Here is a 23,775-nt window from a genome sequence, read left to right on the forward strand (position 1 = left end):
TGCACACATGCAGTATAAGCCGCTCGAGTACATCCTCGTCCCTTCCATCTCCCAAAGCATTAACTTCCTCTCTGGGATGAGGAATAAGAAACTTGTTTTTTATGTGCTGCTGTGTCGGACTCTCTGAGGCAGACTGTGTCTCCTCCCTCTGCACTGACCCTCACATCGAGCTGAGTCACACATTTGTCTCATCAGTGCAAGAGCTAAATGTTGTTTTGCTACAGATCAGGGGCGGATCTATTTTTTCACTTTCTCCAACATTGTCAACGTTTCAAGAAATAATGCAGAAGTCTTTATGAAAAGGATCTGCTAATGATCTGGATTTTTGAGAATTAAAGGTGGGGGTATTGAGTTACTGTATGGTAACAAATATTCCTTTCAACTATATCAGAAAAGGGACATTCTGCCTGTTTAATGATGTTTTTCTCGTTGACAACAAATCCCATGAAAGTTTGAAACCAAGGTTCTGTTGGTCTGTGTCTTAATAGTTTCAGACTCCACGACTCAGTTTGTGCCGCTCAGCCCCAAACCGATTGGTTCCAGCTGAAAACGTACATTTAAAGAAATGGGTGAAATAAATACTTAACTTTTTCACAATAGACTGATTTTGTAAAACAGTGGGACACTGTGGGTTTTAACAAATAATACTCAACAAGGAGTTAATAGTTTAGTCATTTTATTATGACTATATTCTATTTTCATATTGTTTAGTTAGTCAGCAGTGGATTGTTTATGAGCTGCCGACTGAAAATGAACTCAGTGTTTTTGTTCATCTTGATGAATGTGTCATCCAGTACACTGATGTGCCTCAAAGAGTTTATTGTAAATATAGAAAATTGCTTTCTTCAATCCATATCCAGCTGAATGGCAGTGTGCACATGTGTGTGTACACTTTCATGTTTACAATACTTATGTGAGTCTCTGTGATAAAAGACGAGACAAGTTTATTACTATTTATTTAACTGTCCATCTCAAAGGCAACACAGTGCTTTTCATAATGCATGGAAGAAAATACATCTAAGCCAAGACAGAGAAACATATTTTACCTTTAATTAAAAGATTGAAACAATGCGTGTATCCGTGTGAGTTTTCATATTTTACTTATTGCATTTTATAAATACCTTATTTGATTTTCTTAGTAGATTCAGCAGAGATAAAAAAGAAGAAATCCGCACACAATTTGTGCAAAATCAATATTCCTATAAAGTCGGACTCAACACTCATTACAGAAAACAGAGGAATAGAAAAACCACAATCGATTCTAAATAACCTCAAGTGATTTAACATCAACATGGAAATGTTTCTGTACAAGACCTCAGAATTTCCACCGTTTACACATTTAGAATATCTGACATTAAAGTGATCGTTTGTTTGTGGAGCAACTTTATTCGTCCAAATTCTCGCAGCCTAGATGAGGTCCACCAAAGACTGTATATAAAGAATGACGGCTGAGTGACTGCCAGCCAAGAGTGAAGCCAAAGCATCTCGATTGCCACCTGGTGGCCGGCTGCAGTATATGTCATAAATCCCGCCTCCTCTATGTTAATGGTTGGGACATCGACCAAACTGAAAAGTCAAAATACCACCTCAACTCCAACCACCAATCACTAGACTCATGCAGACTCTGGCTCCAAATGCACAAGATGGCAGCGTTCAGGATGTTTTGGCTTCATTTCTGCATAGTGGGGGGCAGTGGATCCATCTTTATATATTGCCTTTATTGTATACTTTATTGTGTCTTGTGTGTTTCCCAGGCGAAGCAGTCCCTGGCCACCCTGACAAAAGACGTACCGAAGCGGCATTCGTTGGCCATGCCGACGGAGCCCGTGGTGAACGGCAGTCAGGAGTGGGTAATGCAGGCCGACCTGCCTCTCACCGCCGCCATCCGACAGAGCCAACAGACGCTCTACCACGGCCACACCACAGACAGACAGGGTAGGCTCTCTTTTCCCCTTGGCCTCTCAGGGTCTAAGCTGCTTCGGTGTTGCATTTACAGAGCCGACACACTAACAGAGGGTTCCCTCGAGGTTTCTCATACTAACTGCAGGAATTTTTCAATTTGTGTGTGTGTGTCTGGGGGGTTTGCGCCTCCAGCTGTGGTCAGAATCAGCCCCTGTCACTCTCGCCAGCCCTCGGTCATCTCTGACGCCTCGGCAGCCGACGGGGACCGCTCGTCCACGCCCAGCGACATCAACTCACCTCGTCACCGGACCCACTCCCTCTGCAATGTAAGAGCTGCCTGGCCCCCTTGACCAAGTAATCACACCTTCTTCTCCTGTTTGTGTCCGTCCCTCTGTCCTGTCCTCTTGCTGGGTGTCAGCCTGCCTGCTTGGTGGTGGTGGTGTTGTTGTTTTTTTGCATTCAAAGTCACTTTAAAGCAGTAGTTTGAAGTTGCGTTTTGGATTTCTTGCCAAGAGCTTGATGTGTCTCTCATGTCTGTTAAATAGGAAGCTGCTCCTAGCAGCTGTTAGCTTAGCTGAGAATAAAGATTAAAAACAGAGGGAAACAGCTGACCTGTGTGTATCAAACATAGACTGAATGTAAAGATGGACGACATGGTGGCAACTCACCAAAAGAGAAGCCACACTATCTTGGTCGCCTCCTGGTGGCTGGCTGCAGTATAGGTCATAAATCCTAAATAATCCATGGTGTCCCCATAAATAATCCTCGTACATTTTTCTGATAGGTTTGGTTTTATTTAGTTATTTGATGCAATAAAAACAGAGTGAAAGGTCATGATTGACAGCTGCCACTGAATTGCGATTGCAGGAGTGCATTTATTTGCAGGACCTCGATACCACGGCAACTGTGCAGAATCCAAATGATCTCAAAAGCACAAGACGGGAGGAATTGGAAACGTGTCGTAAATTTTGATATACATTGTATGCGGTCCATCCCAATGAAGCACAATGGACGGTGTAATTTTATATTTGTCGTTTTCATCTCGCTTCTATGGTGTCAAAAGGTGATCAAATTAACCAACCACCACCTTTAAAGTTCACAAATTATCTTAATAGTTTACGTTTTACAAAAACTGAAATGTAAAATTACAAGTTCAGGGGTTATGGGCAGTCAAACCACAGAGATGCTGCGTTCAGCTCATAACTTTCATAAAACCCAAACATTTTTACAGTTCAGTTTTTACATTGATGAAACAAATAAGATATGATGTTTTAAATTACTGAACTTTAGAGGTGAACGTCAGCAGGTTTTGTCTTTTATGCTACGCTACCCAGCTTTGTTTTTACCGTACAGACATGAAAAACACATCAACCTCATCAGACTTTACGTCCAACAAATAACCGCAATTCCCCCAAAAATGTCAAACTGCTGCTTTCCCTCGGCCGTGTGAGAGGACTAACCTGAGTGTCCTCTGCTTGGTGTAGTCCATGGAGGACCTGGAGGACCAGAAGCGTAAGAAGAAGAAGGAGAAGATGACTCTGGGATCTCTGTCGCGCGTGTTCGCTCGGGGCAAGCAGCGCAAGTCACTGGACCCCGGCCTGTTTGATGGTACAGCCACCCCTGATTATTACATAGAGGAGGATGCCGACTGGTGATACTGTGTGTGTAAGCGTGAGTGTGTGTGCGTGCGTGTGTGTGTGTGTTAATGTGTGGATATCCACTTGGCTTTAACTGTGTGTTCAGTTTGTGGAGGGGGGGAAATGGGGTAAATTTTAAAAGAGAATCCCTTAAAGAGACTGCTATTCTATAAATGTACAGTATATTACCCTTAAATTGTGTTTGTAAATTAGATATATATTTATAGATGTACATGTATGCATATGTATATATGTTTACATGCTTATAAATATATACAGTACATGGGGTTATTATGATGTGTAGACATGTTTATGCTGTATTATCTTCCAAATGGCGTAATGTTTTATGTTTTTTATAACTGGAGACTTGAAGGACTGCTGTTTATATGTACATAGGAGTGATTGTGACACTAGTGTTTTTACTGTAAATGTCATTTGGCTTTTGTTACTTTACAGTTGCTTCTATCATGCTTTGCAACACTGATTTCTATGTTTCTTCTTATTCCCAATTTTATTCAGCCCATTTTTTTACTATGAGAGAAGAGATATTAGCTGATTGACCTGGAAAAAATCGATCTTTCATTGGCCAAATTTACTTGTTGATGTGAAAATACAGCACTTTGTTTGAGGGGCGTTGCTGTGACAGGATCGTCATCGTATTCCTGTTATAAATACTGGCTCATGGTATTTGCTGATAATGACACCTCAACCATTTAAGATAAAAAAATATATACATCCTCATTTACGGACTGCTAATTAGGGCTTCAGAGTCAGACTTCCATAAAATATGACTTAAACGCACATGCACAAAGAAATATAAGAAAATGAACAGCAATGCATATCCAGGCAAACCTCTCGCCTGCTGTCAAATTCCTGTGCAAGTGCCAAAGCTAAAACGCTCATCTTTGAAAAAAAATCTGCATATCACTGTGTCACTGTTAGCACTAGCCTCATAACATTGTTTTATGTCTGACACACGTCTCACTGAGAACTAACTTACGTGTCGATACCAGACAGTGGAATGTGCATTAAACACCTGCATGATCCCTGTGTGTCGCTTCGAGAAAATGTCCATTCATTACCGATCAGATTTAATAATCTCCACACTCCTGTGTTGCTCCTGTGTTGCCTTCTCCTCCCTGTACCGACTTCTCTCTCCTTGCATTTTGAATGCACGGCCCCTTTGTTTTCTGTTTATTTTATTTTTTCTGTTACTGTTTCTTTTTTGTAGAATTCCTCCTCATTTCTCGCAAATGTGGCTCTACAACGATTCTCTGTCGAATGCTTTGTAATTAAGGAGATGTTGCATAAAAAGATTAAATCTATTGAAGTATTTTATTTAAAAGAGAAAAAAAAAAAGACACAAACAAGAGGCGACTTCAGATATTTATCTGCTGCAGCTGCTGCGGCCAGATGTCGAGGAGGTTTTAGCGTTTTTTCGACAAATGAATCATAATTGAAATGAAATCTTATTTTAAAAATAAAACTAGTAACTGAATACATCCGACGTGACCTTTTTCTGTTCCATGAGTAATCTTGTTCTTGTGTGCAGTCTAACGTGTCTCTCCCTCTCCTCCTGCCATTTCTAATGGCAAACCCCCTCCTGCCAGTGAGTAACTCCTCATCTGTGATTACCAGCTGTCTGTTTCTGCTCTCTGGGGATTATTCATGTCACTCAGGTCCATCGGAGAAAAAAAATTGTCTCGTTTTTTCTTTCGTGGAAAGTCTTATGAGAGATGGTGGACTTTGCATGCAGCATTTGTTGTCAGCATGTGGGGACGAATCAGGTAAACACACCGAGTTCATCCTGGATTTGTCGGTTCAGTATGAATCAGTGTTTCCCTATTGTTGAGATGGGTGGGTAATGGGCGGGAGCATGATGTTTTATGAATAATCCCTGTGTCTCTAATACATTACCCTAATGGTCCTAAGTCCCTTCATAATCATCAAGATAGTAACAAGTATTTTAACTTTTACTAAACGATGATACTGTAGTTTTAGACCTGGACTAAACAACTACATCCTCATGAAAGAAACTTATGGGTTACATTTAACCTATTTGACACAATTTTAAATTGCGAAGCACTCATTTGTGTTATGTTTATTACTTATTATCACTTATTATATAGCTATTTGTAGCTAGTGAAATTCAACTGAATAGTCCTGGCTCCATCTAGTGGCCATGTGTGCAATTTCAACACAGTGAATATCAAAATTGGATAAAGGAAAAGGTTGAAACAGTTTTTCATGCAGCTGACTCGAGCAACAACAGAACTTATTGAGTTATTTTAGTGTAGCATCCAAACCGATGTCGTGTATGGAGGTGGAGGAGAATTTTTCCACTCTAACACCCTTTGGTACTTTAATGTCAAACTGTCTCCAGATGAGTCTTTTGTTTTGATTTCCCTCTGACCCTGAACCCCTCCTGTATGCCACACCATAACCTCTCCCGAACCAATCCAGACTCTGACAGCCTCACACAGCAGAGCCTGTCCGACGGCGAGGAGCAGCTCGACCGCCTCCAGCAGGCGGAGCTCACACGCACCACATGCATGTCGCTGTGGAGGGCAGGTGCAGTCCAGGCCTGGATGGAGGTTGTCATGGGGATGCCCATGTACATCCGATCCTGCTCTGAAAATATCAAGAGTGGCAAGGTACACATCTGGTACAAGTGGTTCCTCTTCTGCTGTTTGTAGTAAGTGGGTGCACTCAGGTTTGATGGAAGGTTGGACTTCTGCTCTTTAGGTGCTGCTGGGATTGACAGATGAGGATTTAGAGCTGGGTCTGGGAGTCAGTAACCTCATTCATCGCAGGAAGCTGAGACTGGCCATCGAGGATTACAGAAGAGCGGAGGGGGATCAGGGGTGAGCAGGAGTCTAAAGAAAAACTCGACAGAATAAGATTCAAAGCAATCAAAAAAAACACGAGGTGTGATTTATTACTGTAGATTGACAGTGTATAGAATGATTAGAATTAGGAATTAAGAATCTACTTCAATTACCAGTAAAAGAAAAGCCAGTAACTTAATATATAATATTATCATATGGGTTATATAGTATTTTTGTATTACGAGTGTTTTTACTATTGATAGTGAAACTGAAATTTCTTAATTATACTTTTCAGTAATATTTAGGATCTTGTACTATTAAGAGAGTGTTTTTTTATATTTTTATTTTTTGTAATATTGGTACAATTACTGAAGTAAATAATCTGAAAATCTTCCACCACTGCTAATAAAGTGTGTCATCGGTATCTAATCATCTTGTAGACTGTCAAAAGCCTCTGAGATGGATCATTACTGGGTGTCCACCTCATGGCTGAGTGATGTGGGCCTGCCTCAATACTCTCAGACCTTCCAGAGTAACTTAGTGGACGGACGAGTGCTGAACTCTCTGAGCCGCAGGGACCTGGAGAGGTTCCTCAACATCGGGGACCAGTTCCACCAGACAAGTCTCCTGCTGGCGATCCAGCTGCTGCAGATTCTCAGCTTTGATAAAGAGGTGAGACTATACACCAGCATTTGTAATACTTACACTGAGTTGTCTTTTTTCTCAAGTAATCATTCCTCAATGACTTTAACTCAGCCCCACTGACGTCCTGCATGTGATTTTCATTAGCATCCACCATAGCTTGAGGCACACAGAAGCTGTTGGTGCTGCATTATCTCAGCAGGCCATCATCCTTCCCTGACCTCTCTCCGTGTTTTGCTTGGCCCCTGCCACATTAGCACTTCTGTGGCTATCTGTGTGTTGTGTTTTCGCAGGCCCTGCAGGCACGACGGGCAAAATGTGAGCACCAGGACCGTGATCCCATTGTTTGGACATGTCACAGAGTAATGAAGTGGATCAGAGACATAGACCTCAAGGTGGGTGGGAGGTCAGTGACGGCGTTCCCTTTGCTCGGGAGTTTTCCAGCGCAGATTGGAACCAGATCCCGCACAGTTTGTGTTTCTTGGTCTCCCGCGAACATAATGATAGCTTTGTTGCTTTGTTGCTTCACCGCAGCCGAAAGAAATACACAGAAAAAAACACAGGTTTTGCACAAATAAACACAGCAAACTACTACACATGTGTTTTTCTGGCTTAGGTATCCTCTACTTTGACATAAACATGGAGCTCTAAAATCCCAAACACAATTTCTGCCCCACAGGGACAAACATCTATTTGTTTTAAAGCCCCATCATGACTGTGGTTTCTCTTTACATGCTATTAAATCTGACCTTTGCACCCTCCTGACTACTTGCATGACTATAGATAGCATCTGAAGTGATTCTTCTCAGCTGTGCTGCACACAGTCAGATACAAACTGCCTCTGCGTTTTGCTCCTCAGGAGTTTGCAGACAATCTTCAGGGTAAAGGGATTAACGGAGCTGTGTTGGTTCTGGATCCCTCCTTCGACACTGACGCCATGGCCAAAGTCCTGTGTATCCCCGGCAACAAGCACATGCTGCACCGGCACCTGTATGAAGAGATGAAATCCCTTGCTGTTCATCACAGGTCAATCAAAATCTGCTCTACACAAATTACTACCGAGCACAAACCTCCGCCAAGGCACAACAGTCTCCTTAAATTCAATCAGGCAAAACCAAATTGCACAGTTACAGAAATCCGCTCCCTAAATATAAAAGATTTGTCTCATCGAGATCCATGATTTATTTCCTGGGAAAGTGGTGAAAATGTTAAAAAAAGTAATGTTTAAGAAATGGGGGAAAAAAAGAGAAATCCTGGATCTGCCCACGGAGCCAGAAACAGACCAAAACTCAGTGGGTTCTTCCCTGACCGACACCACATCCTCCCAACAAGCTCCGTGTTAATCCGCTCAATTGTTTTTGTGTGTTATCTTACTCACAAACAATCAAAACAACAAACAAACAGACAGGAGTGAAGACATAACATCCTTGGCGAAGGTAATTATAACTTGAAAACATTCTACCTAAACAGGAAGGATGAGATAAGACCCCAGGGTTGTGAAATGTGACAAATGGTGAAACAAACAAAGAAATAATCCCATTTCCAGTAAATAAAATGTCTTGTAATGTCTTTGCCTTCACAGCAATTCAGATCAGGCCAATGAAGTTATCGGTTCTTCTTCACCTGTGGCTGTTAACCGCTTCACTGAGGAGAGGGTCTCCATGAGAAGAACTGGAAAGGTATCACACGGCTGGAATAATATTATATCCACTTCACAGTATAAAATACAATCACATCTGGTTTTAACACCAACACGGCTGTCGAGCAAACAAACAAACAAAAGTCATAAATGTGGCTCAGTAGTTGAGTAGTTGTAAAACGTCACATATTTTCCATGCTTATGTGAACAACGGCCTTTCAATGACCTTTCCTGGCATTGTAGTGATTGTCACTGATGATTCATAATGTTTCACAGACACATTGTAAAAGCATCCACACCACACACTGCAATACAGCAAAATGCACAGCATACCATTATGTCTGTTTTCATAGGAAGCTCAAATGTAACTATTTTAAAAATTTGTATTGACAATGAAATATTTGATCTAGGAAATTCAATTACAATGTATTTCATTGCTGCGGGGGAAAAAAGCAGCAATGTTAAAGCAGCATTCTGCTCTTCAAAATTGTGTTTTTATTTTGATTTGGGTCAAGAAACAATAAAAATGTAGAAGATAATAACACGTACCTCATGGAATAAGTGTTTATTGGACTTGTGTCTTGGGGACATTCTTGCCTCGGTCAGATAATGGACAGTACAGCTGACAGGAAATGAGGGGGAGAGAGACGGGGTTGACATGCAGCAAAGGTCGCCAGCCGGATACTAACCGAGGACATGGAGATTACATGATCTGCATCTTAAACTGTACAACATCTGGTCATTTTTATTGGACAGCTTTACTTAATCATACGAGTAAAAAACAGTAAAGAGGAGCTGCTTTAAACAAGGACAATGTCACATTCTTAAGAATACGCACATGTACATTTTGTGCGTCATGTCTTTTCATTTTCCCAGAGTCCGCTGAGGTTACGTGCAAACAACCACTCTGTGGAGCGGAGCCTGGGCTTCCACGGCAGCTGTGGGTCTCTGCCCAGAGAGGCCAGGGTGCAGGCTGTTCCTCGGGCCAGAGGCAGCCCCATGCACACCTACAAGGGCGTGGAAATCACAAACGTCTGACTCCCGCGGCGGAAAAATGCTCATCATTGTTTACATTGTTGTCGTGTTATGCTCGTTTACTACTGAGAGAAACCTACGCTCAGCACTTCAGAGGCAGCTGTCGTGAAGCGTATTACCACATCATTTAATTATTCAATTAATTTTGGCCTGCATAGGAATCACACATTCCCCCGAACAGAAACACACATTTTTGACCTAATGTTGTTGTAAATATAAATGAGAGGAATCACTTTGGGAACATAAAGTTTTGCTTTCAACTGAATATCCAAATGACTTTCATATTATGACTATAGAAAAAAACAGTAATGTTGAAAATAACTATATAACTGTTCAGTGTTTTTCTCCTTTGATGCCTTACATGAAATAGGTCTCATATTTATATTATCTTCACGGAACTTCTGTGGTCTCAATCAACTATTTTCAACAGCTCAGCCCTTTTTTGTTCACATATTAAATGAAGAATTATGCCTTAGGTAGAGAAGCAGACATAATATTTCACAGCAGAGATACTGTACATATCCCCGTTTATCTTCCGAGGACTGTGTCATGTCAGCAGCTCTCTGCGTATACGAGGGAGATGCAAGTTCGTCATCACAATTATTATGAAATATTATAAAATAAAAATGATTATTAAATAGTACCATTATTGTTAGTACTATAACAGATAGATCTACATATTTTAAAACCACAATAAGATATTTTGATTGCAGACATTGATTTGTCATCAATACTATCAAGACGTAAACTTTTTATGAAACAGCAGATTCTAGCACACGAGACAATCTTTTAAGTTCAAACTGTACTTTTAAAATCTCTCTTCTCACATTGTTACATTCAATTAATTAATGAACTGTGAGGAAGATGTTTTGGTTGTTACTGGAATATAAATTACTAACAAGACTCATCCATGGTGATATGTAGAAAACGATCCTGTTGAATGTTGGGTTTTGAAAGTGTGTAAACTACAGAGAGAGACTGTGTTTATACTGTGTAAGCACTGAAGAAAAGGATAGTGCTGTTATATCTTAAATGGGAGAATTGAATCTTTTGTACAGTTTGATCATGTTTTATAAAACAAAGTTGTGTTAACTTTGCTGTTCCTGTGCATGAGAACACAAATATGAAATGTCACACTGTGTGCAGCTAAATCCCTGAGGCCAATCCAGGTTGTGTCTAACAGGTTTTTCTACAACTTTTTGGGCGTTTACGACGTTCACCAACAGCAGGGCTGCTAAAGCGGGAAGATCAGACCAGTTCAAACCTGTAGACAGAGAGAAGGAACTCTCGTGATGTTCACTGTGAACTGGGGTTAGTATGACGCGCACTGTTTCTCCTCCTGCCACAGCTTTTTTTTACATATACACCAACAATACAGGTGGAATTATTGTCGACTGTCATATTGTACAGTGTTTACCTGCTCATCATTTTCAAAACAGCTACAGTAAAATCTGTGTTAACACAATAAAAACTTTATCTGCTGAGACTTAAGTTATTTGTTTATGATGATTTTGTAAAGGGTGTATTTGTACAACACCGGGTTTTGCTGCAGCAGCTCCTCTTAATTTTATCGATTTTGGACGCAACACGTGTTTCAGTGGAAATAGAAACTACACACAAACTATTTATTGGTTATTTTGTAGAGATTTAAAAACACATGTCAGCATATTCAGATATTTCCTACTCACTCTACACAGGTTGAATACCACTCATCTGAAATATCTATTATTCTATGTTTACATACAGTCAATTAATCAATCAAACTTTATTTATATAGCACCTTTCATACAGGTTAGTGCAGTTCAAAGTGCTTCACAAATGACTGGTGAGCCAAGGATGAGACAGAACAATGAAAAACCTCATTACAGTAGGAATGTAAATAAAATACTTAAGAATTTACAATTGATTACAAACGTTTTGTCATCTCATTTTCAAACCAGACCAATGTCTTTGTTCATTCCCCAGTGGAATAGTGGAAAGCGATTGTTTAAAAGTAACAAGTAAAACTTTGGAATAACGTCGCACACAATCTGGTTCAATAAACAGCCGCAGCGACAAATCCAGGACTTTGATATTTTGAAAACAGACTCAGTTTTGAAAAAAACGTCATATTAACATGTTTGCTTCAAGCTAGTGTTTGAATTGAATAATGCATCAACATTCCTGTTTGCTACAGTTTTAATTGTCTTATAAAACTTTATCTAACTGCCACGTCTGTAAAAATGGGTTTTTCACACATTCACACCAATCGTCCCAATTAAATGGTAAGAATTGGAATTATCATAGAAAATTGCAGATGATTTATGTGACATAATTATACAAGATGACAATGTTATATTGTACCACTCTGGATATGCAGGCCTTAATTAAATATTGAACAATCATAGCCCTAGTTGTTTTACATGTGGCTCAGCAGTGGCGACACAACTAGGGGCCTTGCAGCAACGATTGAAACAAAGAGAACTGCCATCCAAAACATCAAGCGCAGTTCACAGGACAAGACTTGTCCGAGAAGGGGAACAGGGACAGAGAGGGCCTCCTCCACCGGCCAGGAGTGGTCAGATGGAGCAAGCCAGAGACTGGGAAATGTTGGTGGACGTGGGCCAGCGGCTTACAGTCCCATCACATATTGTCACCACCACCCTTAGACCAGACCTGATACTCTGGTCCACGCCCTGCATGTTGTCTACTTCGTAGAATGGACAGTACCCTGGGAGGATGTTGTTGAATGCTTGGTTTTATGCAGGGATGGCATCTGAGGCAGAACATCGTGGCTGGAATAGAAAAGCAATAGTTTGCCTTGTGGAGGTTGGCTGCAGGGGTTTCCTTCATAATCCACCATCAGGTTGCTCAGAGATCTGGGGATCCATGGACAAGCCCTGCACTAGACCATAAAAGAAACATTACACACTGCAGAACGCAGGTACACAACTGAAGATATGTCCCTAGCATCCACTGGTGGTCACTAATATCCGCTAACATCAACTGGAGGTAGACATAAATTTGGGCAGTAGAACATATGTTCTCCATCTTGTCCTATGTTCTAAAATGGGAACGTTTAGTTTAAAAAGACATAGAAGTAATGATGTCTGATCTACTGAGCAGCCACATGGCTTTCATAGTACTGCCATACAAGCCAGTAGCCAGTCAGATTTACCTTTAGCTTCAGCATACCCTCAAATTCGGCTTGTATCATTGCCTGCAAGGCCAAAACACTTGATGACGCTAATGTACACAACTTAAATGATGTACCTATAATCTGCTGGTGGCCGTTAACACCTGCAAACATCTACTGGCACAATGAATCTAGAATCTTAAGACCACAACATTGTTACAACTGCTGGTTTCTACTTCAACGCAGCACAACCAGAGACAGCTTGCAAATAGAACTTTGTTTTATTGATATTGACATAAACAGATAAGATAATACTTTAGTTACCGTTGCTGCATTTTTTTCTCTTATGTGACAGTAAATTAGGCGTGCTCTGTTTTTTGTTTCATTTTAGAAATTAAAAAATCATAAATTGAGAAACTTGAATTGAATCTTAACCTAACTTGACTTAATTTATGTACTTACCTACTTTACCTAACTACGTAACTTAACTTGACTTTACTACTTAAAAACCTCACTTAACTTTACTTAACTTAACTCTACATAACTTCACTCAACCAAGTTATTTTATTCGACATTAATTTCAATGTATTTCAACTCCTTTGTGTCAGTCACCAGCGGAAGTGCCGGGAGGAGCACTAGGACCGGGGGGAGAACAGGTCCCAGTCCCGCTTTACAAACAGGAGAGGGAGGAGGTTTGTCGGCGGCTGGAACGTGAACAAAGTTCCTGTGAACTAAAGTTCAGCGGGGCGGTAAATTATTATAGAAACAAACCGACTGGGTGGTTTTTAAAAGTGGAGCCTGAGCTGAGCCGGACGGGACCGTCGGTTGCTGTTGTTGTTTGTGTGTCTGTGTTTTGTTCCAGTTTTCGCTGAGTGTGAGTCTGATCTTCCTGAAAACACCTGCGTGCTTCAGGTAACTCACCGATGAAGAGGGAAGTGTGAGGAGAGGAAGGAGAAGGTGAGGCCGCCGGTCACCTCCATGATTTACCTGTTCTAAGTGGTGGGTGGATGCTTGATGGGATATTTTGTGTCTCAGGTGTAAAATCAGTTAGTGGACAGGTAGATTTCCCTGTGGAGGGGCAGCTCCTCTCTCTCTCTCAGCTCCTCCCCACAAACAACGTGAGCACACACACACACACACACTCTTACACCATTTTTAACTTGACTTCTCCTGCTCCAGCACTGGGTCACTGGTTGAGCTGTTATGGTTCACTACTGTATTAGCTGCAGTGGCATGTTCTTTACTGGTTAAACAGCTTTTTACATTCTGGAAATGTGCTGATGTTGAAGAGGACACACCCATGCACGGTGTCCAGCAGGCCTGCAGCAAAGACACAGCCCATCAGGAGGGAAATGTCACCGAAGGTCGTGCTGTGGCATGTTGTCTGTCAGGCTCACAGAATTGATACATGACATGTGGTCCTGCTGCATTAGATGTCATGATATATGTGTGACTGCAGGGAAAAGGCCCTCAAATGGCAGCAAAACCCAGACATCTGTCACCGTTCATTCACCTGCCGCCGATCTGTTTCACAGTTTGTTCACCTGAGGATCAAACCCTGGATGCACCCATCTGTACTGCAGTTGGAGGAAGTTAAGAGCAAATCAAGTTCCACTCAAGACCACGACAACATTAAGGTGAGGAATATTTTTTACTCATTGGTGCCTAAAGTTAAGTTTCATTTATACAGAGTAAAAGTTATTTTACTTTGTATTGGTTTCCATTCACTTTAATAACTTTTAAAGTTGTGGTTAGGTTAAGATTCATTGAACTAATTTGCTTGAGGATTTTTCGATTTTATAAATCTTCAAATATTTCTACAATGAAATAACTATTATTTTTCTACATTTCGAGATAAAACGATGTAAAAACTTTGACACAATTATATTGAAGGCAGGTTTTAGTTTGCTGAAAAAGTCAGAATATCATGATAGTCCAATGTTCAGTTCCCCCCGACAGCAAAGTAGACCAACAGACTCAGGACCAGAGTTCAGCGAATTACTCAACTTCAGATAAAAATAAATAATTATGTCACATCCCTACACTCTGCTTAGACAACTGAAACAAATCTGTAACACATTTTTACAACACACAACAAATGCATGTTGTTTGCTGCGCCTGTTTCTTGGAGACTTTGGTTATTGCTGGACAGCATCAACCAAATCACCACAGTAAGTACTGTATTGAATGATTGATACAGTACAACTAACCATCAGGTATTTTACCACGGTATACCTGAACATACATACATACTTATGTAATAATATACGTATGTTTAGGTTTGAATTAGGGATGCACCAGTCCAGCTTATTCTTTCCTAATACTGATATAAATACCAATGTAATGCCAGCGTTTTCTTTCATGTAAAGTAACATGAGGTCATGGGAAACACAAGTGTGCACTCAGGCATGAATGATTGAATGAATGAATGAATAATGAATGAATGAATGAACGATGACAGAAACACAATTTGTTTTAATGATAATGACATATAAACTCTATTAAGTTTGGATGAGTCCTTCTGAATTGCTATTTTAGCTGATATCCATTTAGTATTGGCACCAATACTGATCCAGCCCATTGGATCAATATATCCTCATGCCATAGTGCATAGAGTTTCATATTTATGATCCTTATAATAAGAGCATGGGTGCTAGGACTGTACAATATGGCTGGAATCAATACCACTGTATGTATATGAATATTGTCTGTCAACAAAATATGATTATGAAACAAATTAGTGTAAAGTTATCTGTATTTTGATGTTTAATACAAAGAACTGTGCTTCACTATTATAGATTATAGCAGACTCAAGGTTCTCTTACAGAACCTGCTTGGTCCAGAGCTTTCATCCATATCACATGGTTCAAATCAGCAGTTTGTGTTTGATGATGTTCTGAACTGTTGATGTTGAAGCTTGTCATGGTTCTGATCATCTCAATAAACCTGAGACTGTTTTGTCATCTGGTGTCAACAATAACCTGTCAAACTCAACAAAGTCAATAACTTTTTTAGTTTACGATAAAATAACGTAATTATCTGAAACAATAACATGATAATATCACTGCAACAGGTTTCTTCTGAAAGTTTATTAACAACATTTCCAAGTTTTTGCCTTTCATGCTTTTTATTTATTCATAGAACTGAAATCCTTGGAAGGAGTTTCCCTGGCAGCACTGATCTTCAAATTGCTGAGCCTCATCTTTTTTAACTCAGTCACAGTGAGCGCAGATATTTTAATGTAAAAGAGTCGTTTAGTGACAAAAAGCTGAACTAGCAGAAAGTAGAGGATTTAAATATCTGCAGGAGGAGATAGAAACACCTGCTTCAGCATCACAAGGTAATACGCCGCTGTACTGATGCCTGTGTATCAATTACACCTTCAATAGACCAGGGATAATTTATTGTTCCTCTAATTCTCCTCTCCCGGCCTCTTTGAGTCATGCATATCCTACATTCAGGACCCCTGTATTAACATCCGTGCCTCCCTGCCCCTCCCATCATTTGTACGTCGGAACACGGTGACAGGAGCTAAATTGCAGGGAGTGCTCTGCATGAAGGGTTGGACTAATTAACTGGAATTTATGCACCCTGAGTGTCATGCTTGAAATACTCAGTCCTTTAAATCCTGAATGAAAAGTTCTTCATTTAACGCGTGAAGACTTTTTAACTTTGTGTCCTGTCCCGAGAACAGAGCAGCAGGTTATGGGTACGAGGGCGGATGCTTGAGATATTAACTTTATATCTATCGATTTATTAGCTTGAATATGAGGCCATATAAACAAATTATCTTATTCAGGATTCCTTTTTCATTACATTTTACTGGGTGATGTGAATATAGATTTGTTTTTCTATTTTCTGATCCTTCACAATTTATCATACTGGACATAAAAGGCAAGGTCAAACTGCTATTGATCTTATTATGATCTCACACAGATGGTGTCATTGTGTTACTTACTGTACAAGGAAAATAAGGACCTGGTTAACTGAAAACAATTCTATTAAAATCAGATCCCTTAGAGGATATGACGAAGTTCAAGGACATGCTTTAAGAATATGGATTGGTCTAATATTATGGATAGTTGTAACATAGACATAGCATGAAATGACATCGACTGTAATTTTTCTTCGGGGTTTCAGAGAAAATTACTCTATTAAAGGAAATGAAAGAAGAGTTCAGCCTTGAATAAATTGATACATTCTGGACACTATACATTTGAGAAATAATAAATTTCAGATTTGTAAATTAAACACAAAAACCATGGAAATAAAGTGCACAGAATAGTAGACAAAGGCAATTTTTGCTATCTGACAAAATCCTTATTTTAAATGAACCATAGTTCCGAATTACTATGGATCTCTAAGCTTTGATAAAGCCAAGTTTGCTGAAAACTTAAAAGGGTTTTCACAACCATAGCAAGTGACTTAGTGCAGAAACCTTCAGTCACTACAGGGGACTACGTGAAATCTCTGGTGAAAAAGTATGAGGAGATCAGGGAAGAGCAGTTTTGTTTTTCGCCGATAACAACTACAAAAATCACTAAAACACTTAAGGGCTCCGATATTACCAACGTTATTGCCCTGGATGCCGTCCCACCTGAGTTCCAGGGAGATGCTGAAGAGGTTATTGCTCCCTGTTTCACACACTTGATAAATCTTTTAATTTTCCACTCAAGAGGCCCCCAGGAAATTTTAGTCTTACATATTCTGACAGGTACGCATCAGAACCCTAAAGATTTTCCCTGTGGTGTCCCTCAAGGAAGCATAATTGGTCCTTTATTTTTCTTATTGTGTATTACCTTAATGATATGTAGGCAGCGATGAGACCATTAAGCTTTGTTAGCTAGCTTTACTACTTAGATCTCACTTTGTAAAGAGCTCCAAAACATAAGCAGTTGGTTATATAACAAAAAGCTATGCTTGTACAAAACTGAATGTAATGTTTCAAGAACAAGAGTGAACTAAGGGAATCGTCCAGGTTATTTGTTGAATGTGATGGAACAAATACACAGGACTATTACTTATGTATGGTGTGAGGTGGAACCATGTATGTCCAGATCCAGAGGGTCTATTTCCCTCATGGTCATTTAGAATGTCAACTCGGAGACAAAGTTTTTGTCAAGAATGTCCAAATTCCAGGATAACGAAACAATAGTAGACACGTTCACATGGACATGAATTTTCTGATATTAACCCGATAAAGGCAATTGTCTGAATAAGACACTGACATGTAAACAGCATTTTTCTGATTCCCTAAACCTAAATAAGGTCATACTCTGAAGAATCCATAATCAAATCAAGACATGTGGAGTATTCCGATCCACATTATGTGGACATGTACACGTCTCAATCACAATATAACGTCTTATTGGGGTTTTGACAGAATACTGCGACATCGACTTAGGGCAGTGATCAAATGTTTGATGACGCATGCCCCTGAGTTGGAGTGTAAACAAGTAGTCGGATGCAATGTTGACAGGAGTCATTATCAGACTATGCTCTGTAAATGGGAATATGATTGGAATATTCTATCAGCCACTCATGTAAGCATCACAATAGAAATAGTTATGACTCCACCTGGATATAGTGGTGAACCTAAAAAGAACCAAATATAATGACGTCCGTCCTTCATCTCGGTCCACGAGCGGACATGAGCCAAAGATATTTTCAGCAATGAATTGGCTCGCTGTTGAAGGAAGAGTTCATCTGTTAAAACTTGTCCTGGTTTATTTGAGTATTTTCCGTTTGTTGGTGACATTAGTCCTAGTATATGTAGGTGTACATGTTGGGCTGAGTCTCTTTCTGTAGGTCAAACTGTTGAAATATTTACATTATAAGCTTCACAATCCAAGTCTTTTTTGTAGGGTTGTTGTATTGCATTCCATTTCATTGTACAGGTTTCCATTTTAATTATCTATTACTGCACCTGTATGTCTGGGTCTAATTTTTCAAAGCTCTACTCTTCCACTGTGTCATATTGTTATTTTCATAATAAATGTGTGTAAGTGATATATTTGCATGAGATGGAGCGACGCTTGCGATCTGGTTCAGGCCGCCAACTCGAGCTGCACCGCTCCAATCATGTGACATACATTATGTGACATACCTAACTCTCCACAATCATCTATAATACACACCCACCTTATCAGGCAGTCTGTTTAAGCAGAGAAAATGTCCCACCACTCCCTTTGCCTGCCCCGCACCTGCGTCAGTATTGCTGCCAGTCGCTTCAGCCCCTCCACCATCCCAGCATCCTACTGTAGGCTCCGACGGGGGGGTAATAAGCATCATATCAATATAATCATACCCGGGGGAGTGATTAAGTTGGAGCCTAGACGCCAAGCACAAACATGTTCTACTGTTGCAATAAACATTTGAAGGTGAGTTGTCTGACTGAATTGCAGTTATGCTGCTAAATACCTTCTACATTACACGACCATTTTTGCAGCCATTCTTCGAGTGTGAGTCATAGCTGTCAACGATTCAGTCTCTCAGGTTTATGTTTGTCATGTCAAGACATGTGTGGACCTTCTTACTGCTGCACTTGTTTCCTCATAACCTGTTTTGTCACACCAATTCTGCTCCAAATGTAGCAGTCTCAGTGCTTTTTGTTTTGAGAGTGTACAAACCACAAACTAACAAATGTATCCACAACAGATACAGCTCAAATTCAAAACTTTCAAAACTGCCACATGGTTTTAACATTTTCAGGTAACAAGGACTTACAGTACATTTCCTGAGAAGGCTTTGGTGCAGCAGGAGGCGGGTTGTGTGTTGGGCAGAAGTATACAGAGCGATTTTTACATGGACCGTGTGGTGTTAGAGATGAATGTCTGTGATCAGTCGTATCAACACTGAAGGTTAATACTTCTGTGCCTGCCTGAACTTATGTGAAGCCCTATTGAAGCATTAGGTGGATTGGGTAAATCAAACTCTAAAGATTGATGCACTACCTCTGAAATCTGTTCATCTTGAAAGACCAATTCATTGTTTTTCCTGAATATTTTTATTGCCATATTTTCTAGAGTCACACAGGGACCTTCCTTTACTTTGATGCACCTAATATTTTCTCATATGATACTTCCTGCATATTAGAAAATAGTTTCACAGTTGTAAGGAGGTCTGCAGAATAAAAGAGGCATAAACCAGAAAGGAATCTTTTAGGTTTGCTTAATGGCAGAGCAATACATGGTTATGACCCATCTTTGTTGGCATTACTTGACTTATCTCAGAGGTTTATAGTAGAAGAGTTCCCAGTTAGATTTTGTTTAAGGCTCCTTATCTCTGGTATCTTATCTTTATCTTTGTGGTTGTCTCTGTCATTTGTCCTTTTAGGGATGTGTTCCAACCGTAGCATATGTGGCGGCAACAACCGTCCCAACCGGTCCAGCTCAGAGGGCACCAGTTCAGGCGCCCACTATGCCCTGTGCGCCCTGGGAGTCGGACTGATTGCCCTGGGTATCGTCATGATTGTGTGGACTGTGATACCCATGGATGGAGAGAAACCGGACGAGCCCTCCAATCCTTCAGTCAACTCCACCGCAGTATCTGACGGCGAGGGCGGAGACGAGGAGGAAACTGACCACACAAAGTCTTCGTCCGTGGCTATGGTGCTGGTTGGGGTAGGAGCAGTCATGCTGCTGTTGTCCCTTTGCCTCGGTCTGAGGAGCAAGAGGAGAGCACGCAACAGACCTACCCAACCTGTGGCTGCGGGAGGCGCCCTCATGAACCACGTGGCTGGGGAAGAGTGAGTGCTTTATGATTTAGCTTTTGTTTCACACTTTGACTTTTCTTAGATGTTCTTAGAACTTCCAGTGCTGCTGCGATTAAGAATATTGGGAAATGTAAAATTGTTTTGTTTTCCAGTTCTTGAACATTTTTAAACCGGTATTTTGAAACCATTTGTGGATTTAAATATTCCACTTTTAGGATCTGAAAATTCCTTACTTGCATGATAGTAGCATTCCCTCTGAGACTGACTCAGGAATTACAGTATTGTGGCCAAGACGTCTCAAAGAAACGCCTCAACGAAAAACACTGATGCAAACGCCACGGATGTCTACGGGCGTCCTTCTAATAATGAATGTTTAATTTTTGCACAAACAAAAAACTTTGGCTTGAATATTTACAAATAATAACTTTTTAAAAGGGAGAAAATACAAATATGGTAGAAAAACAAAGAATAGTTTACACATTAGCTAATAAACCATATAGTTGTAAATCCAGGGTTTGTCTCATTCAAGGAAGTTGTCTGGATAAAATCCCACATATTAGACTCACTGAACGTCGCCTCCTTTCCAGAGCTGTGGATCCAATCACATTCACCGTGCCGAGCTATGAGGAGGTCATTGGCAGTAACGACTACCCCGTCCGTCAAAGTAACCTTCGCAACAGCACCTCCCAGCTGCCATCTTACGAGGACATCATAGCAGCCGTGGAAAATGAGGGTGCGGACTCCACAGACAATCCCAGGGAGGACACCGCTCTTAGTGAGTCCACACCAGCTCCCGTCCAGCCCGCTGCTGAGTCCGCCCAGGCCGACCCGCCTGGCCTGACAACTAACCCCAGCCTGCCAACCCGTAGCACCAGCCGGGCCAGCCGCTTACTGCGGCCCCTGCGGGTGAGGAGGATCAAGTCGGACAAATTGCACCTGAAGCACTTCCGTCTCCAGATCCGTAGCCCCACACAGAATCCGGTAACAATTGAACCCATCACTCCGCCACCGCAGTATGATAATGAGATGCCTGAATTAAAGTAGGAGCTATTCCCTCATCTCTCCCACACTGTCTGTTCCTGATGAATCCAAAAATCTCAGCATTAAAAGGACTAATGATACATTTTGAAAGCCCATTTTCTAGGTTGGTATTAAATAGGTTAACTGTGGCTGCGAGCTGTGTGACGCAGGCCGTGCAGACACTTTCCTGAGATGAGAATATTTCAAACTTAATCTCTTGTTTTTATCTGTGAAGCTTGTGATTGGCATATTTATTCTGTTATAATGCATCGGTTTGAAATGACCCGCTTTCACATTATTATAACATCATGTCAAACATAGGGCAGCCTCTCAGTTTTATTTAATATCCAGTCGTTTTTCACCTCACCTGGATTTATTATTGTTGTATTTTGAGTTTGATTAGTTTTGAACTGTGGAAAATTTGAAGCCATGGCTTGCATTTCAGAAAGGGGTAAAAGGGAAACTAATTAATTTGCAGAGGTATTAAAGTATCATCAGTGACAGATTCACCACTTTTCTGTGAGTTGTAACCGAAGAAAATGCACTGAGGCCAAAAACTTTGTGACGAAACTTATTCTTATAAATGTTTGTTTGTTTAAACTGTCTTGTTTAAAAGGAACTTGTTCAAATTACCTTTTTTGATACAGATATTATGAGAAGAAAATATTATATGGAACAGTAAAACCAGAAGTAAACTACTGATTATTCTAGTACGGGATGTGATATTAAATGTGCTTTGCTTCATGATTTTAATAATAGTTTAAATGTTGAAATTCCTTTTGAATTAGTGTTTTTCTCTTTCCTCCAGGGTCATGTCAAGATTTTATGTTTTTGTTGCAAAATGTCAATGTAAATAACTTAAATTGTAATTATTCAGTAGACCATTGTTAATCAGTGCAATGACCGGTAACAACAAATAGCTCTATTAAATACAGATTAAATCACCATTAGTGCCATTCAAACACACAAATAAATTATTGCTGCATTTTCTGATGATTTATTTTTTATTTGCCTGCTGTAGATTCAAGAGAGCGGCTTATTTTGAGAGCGAGAGAGAGATATTGTCTTTATACTTTCAGTTAATAAAATCTAACTGCAGATGCTTGCTTTGTTCCTCGTATTGTGTGACCGTGACAAACTCCATGTATTCAAATAGTTGGTCCCAATTTGTCTCTACACCTTTTGCATCTATTTCCATGTGGTCTTAATAGTCGTTGACTGAAAGTTAGTGACCCCTAGTGGTTAAAAAGGGTAAAAGACTAAAGTGAGTTGAAACTTTGCTCCAGTTCTTTTGTATTTTAACTGAGTGGGTTCTTTATAAGAATAAATAAGTAAGAACAAGATAATAGTTGTACAATTACTGCTGATATGGATGAGGGGAGAAGATATGGATGTAAAGATGAATGTGAAGAGTAAGAACAGGCGTCTTGATGACTTCCAGTCTTCCCTTCATAGTTTAATTTATTATATAGGGTTTATATAACTGCAACATTGGTATATAATTTGTTTCAGATTCTAAATGCCATTCAACCCTCAGATGTATAGTAAAACCTCCTCCAGTGGTAAATGCATTTTACTCTTAAGTTTTTACTTTGCTGTTATTTTAACTATTCATGTTGCGGTTTGGTGAGAGTCTATTTTTTCTAAGTAAAAAAAAAAAACACCAGGTCAGGTTTGACGCATAGAATAATGTGGCTGTGTGTTGATGCTAATCACATCTGAAGTGTGCTGCACAGTAAAAATGCATGTATACCTGGAGGTTATTTTAAATTTCCATATACGTATGGGTCGAATTTAATCCACATATGGAAGTGGGCTCAATATAGAGAAGAAAGAAAAAGGTATAAGAATTAAAAACATGAATCGGTCAGATCAGAGGCGATATTACAGAATTATTTCAAGTAGATGTGCATGTACCTTTTATTCTTTACAACTTTATTAACCCTAAAAACACACTGTCATCACGTTTCCATTGATTGAGGAAGTATGCAGATCTTTTACTTGTGTACAAATAAAATAGTTTACAAATAAAAGTCCTGCACTGAATGTTAATGGAAAAGGTACTAGTACAAGTATTACCAGAAAAATGTACATAAATATCAAGTGTTAGTATTACACAATATATTATTAGGATATCAATGCAAGTCGAAGTTCAATCAAGATGAGGCTAGTTTTTAACTTTTTTATATACTGTTTGGTGTTAAATTACATAATTAGCGTATAATTTATTTGTGTGTATATTC

The 23,775-nt window shown here is 39.9% G+C and overlaps 2 protein-coding genes across 9 annotated transcripts in view; both read left to right on the forward strand.

Moving 5' to 3' along the window:
- The window catches only part of kaznb (kazrin, periplakin interacting protein b), a 108,952-nt gene extending 97,778 nt beyond the window's left edge, over window positions 1-11,174 (forward strand). For 4 of the 7 annotated variants that reach the window (XM_035149983.2, XM_035149991.2, XM_035149999.1 and 1 more), the window contains 10 exons: window positions 1,755-1,935; window positions 2,095-2,228; window positions 3,387-3,510; window positions 6,003-6,193; window positions 6,285-6,403; window positions 6,808-7,039; window positions 7,303-7,404; window positions 7,869-8,035; window positions 8,592-8,688; window positions 9,525-11,174. In XM_035149983.2, the coding sequence (XP_035005874.1) occupies window positions 1,755-1,935; window positions 2,095-2,228; window positions 3,387-3,510; window positions 6,003-6,193; window positions 6,285-6,403; window positions 6,808-7,039; window positions 7,303-7,404; window positions 7,869-8,035; window positions 8,592-8,688; window positions 9,525-9,686 (1,509 nt within the window). In that variant the 3' untranslated portion in view covers window positions 9,687-11,174. Of the gene's footprint in view, window positions 1-1,754; window positions 1,936-2,094; window positions 2,229-3,386; window positions 5,040-6,002; window positions 6,194-6,284; window positions 6,404-6,807; window positions 7,040-7,302; window positions 7,405-7,868; window positions 8,036-8,591; window positions 8,689-9,524 lie in introns of those variants that run through there. The other 3 variants (XR_004694839.2, XM_035150017.2, XM_035150028.2) reach the window with 3 other exon arrangements.
- A 2,252-nt stretch (window positions 11,175-13,426) lies between these two features.
- tmem51b (transmembrane protein 51b) lies at window positions 13,427-22,634 on the forward strand. 2 transcript variants are annotated; one of them, XM_035150040.2, is made up of 5 exons: window positions 13,427-13,755; window positions 13,834-13,916; window positions 14,334-14,435; window positions 20,134-20,545; window positions 21,100-22,634. In XM_035150040.2, the coding sequence occupies exons 4-5, from the start codon at window positions 20,136-20,138 to the stop codon at window positions 21,554-21,556; spliced, it is 867 nt and encodes a 288-aa protein (XP_035005931.1). In that variant the 5' UTR covers window positions 13,427-13,755; window positions 13,834-13,916; window positions 14,334-14,435; window positions 20,134-20,135; the 3' UTR covers window positions 21,557-22,634. The 2 variants fall into 2 exon arrangements, with proteins under 2 accessions (XP_035005931.1, XP_035005943.1); XM_035150052.2 differs by lacking the exon at window positions 13,834-13,916.
- The last annotated feature ends 1,141 nt before the right edge of the window (window positions 22,635-23,775 follow it).

This window comes from Hippoglossus stenolepis, chromosome 3, assembly GCF_022539355.2.
Source record: "Hippoglossus stenolepis isolate QCI-W04-F060 chromosome 3, HSTE1.2, whole genome shotgun sequence".
NCBI classification, from domain to species: Eukaryota; Metazoa; Chordata; class Actinopteri; order Pleuronectiformes; family Pleuronectidae; genus Hippoglossus; species Hippoglossus stenolepis.

Bases quoted from the DNA above. Each gene is read 5' to 3' on its own strand.
- tmem51b (XM_035150040.2), top strand. From the start codon at position 20,136: ATGTGTTCCAACCGTAGCATATGTGGCGGCAACAACCGTCCCAACCGG. The intron at 20,546-21,099 runs GTGAGTGCTTTA...CCTCCTTTCCAG, and splicing joins AACCACGTGGCTGGGGAAGA to AGCTGTGGATCCAATCACAT.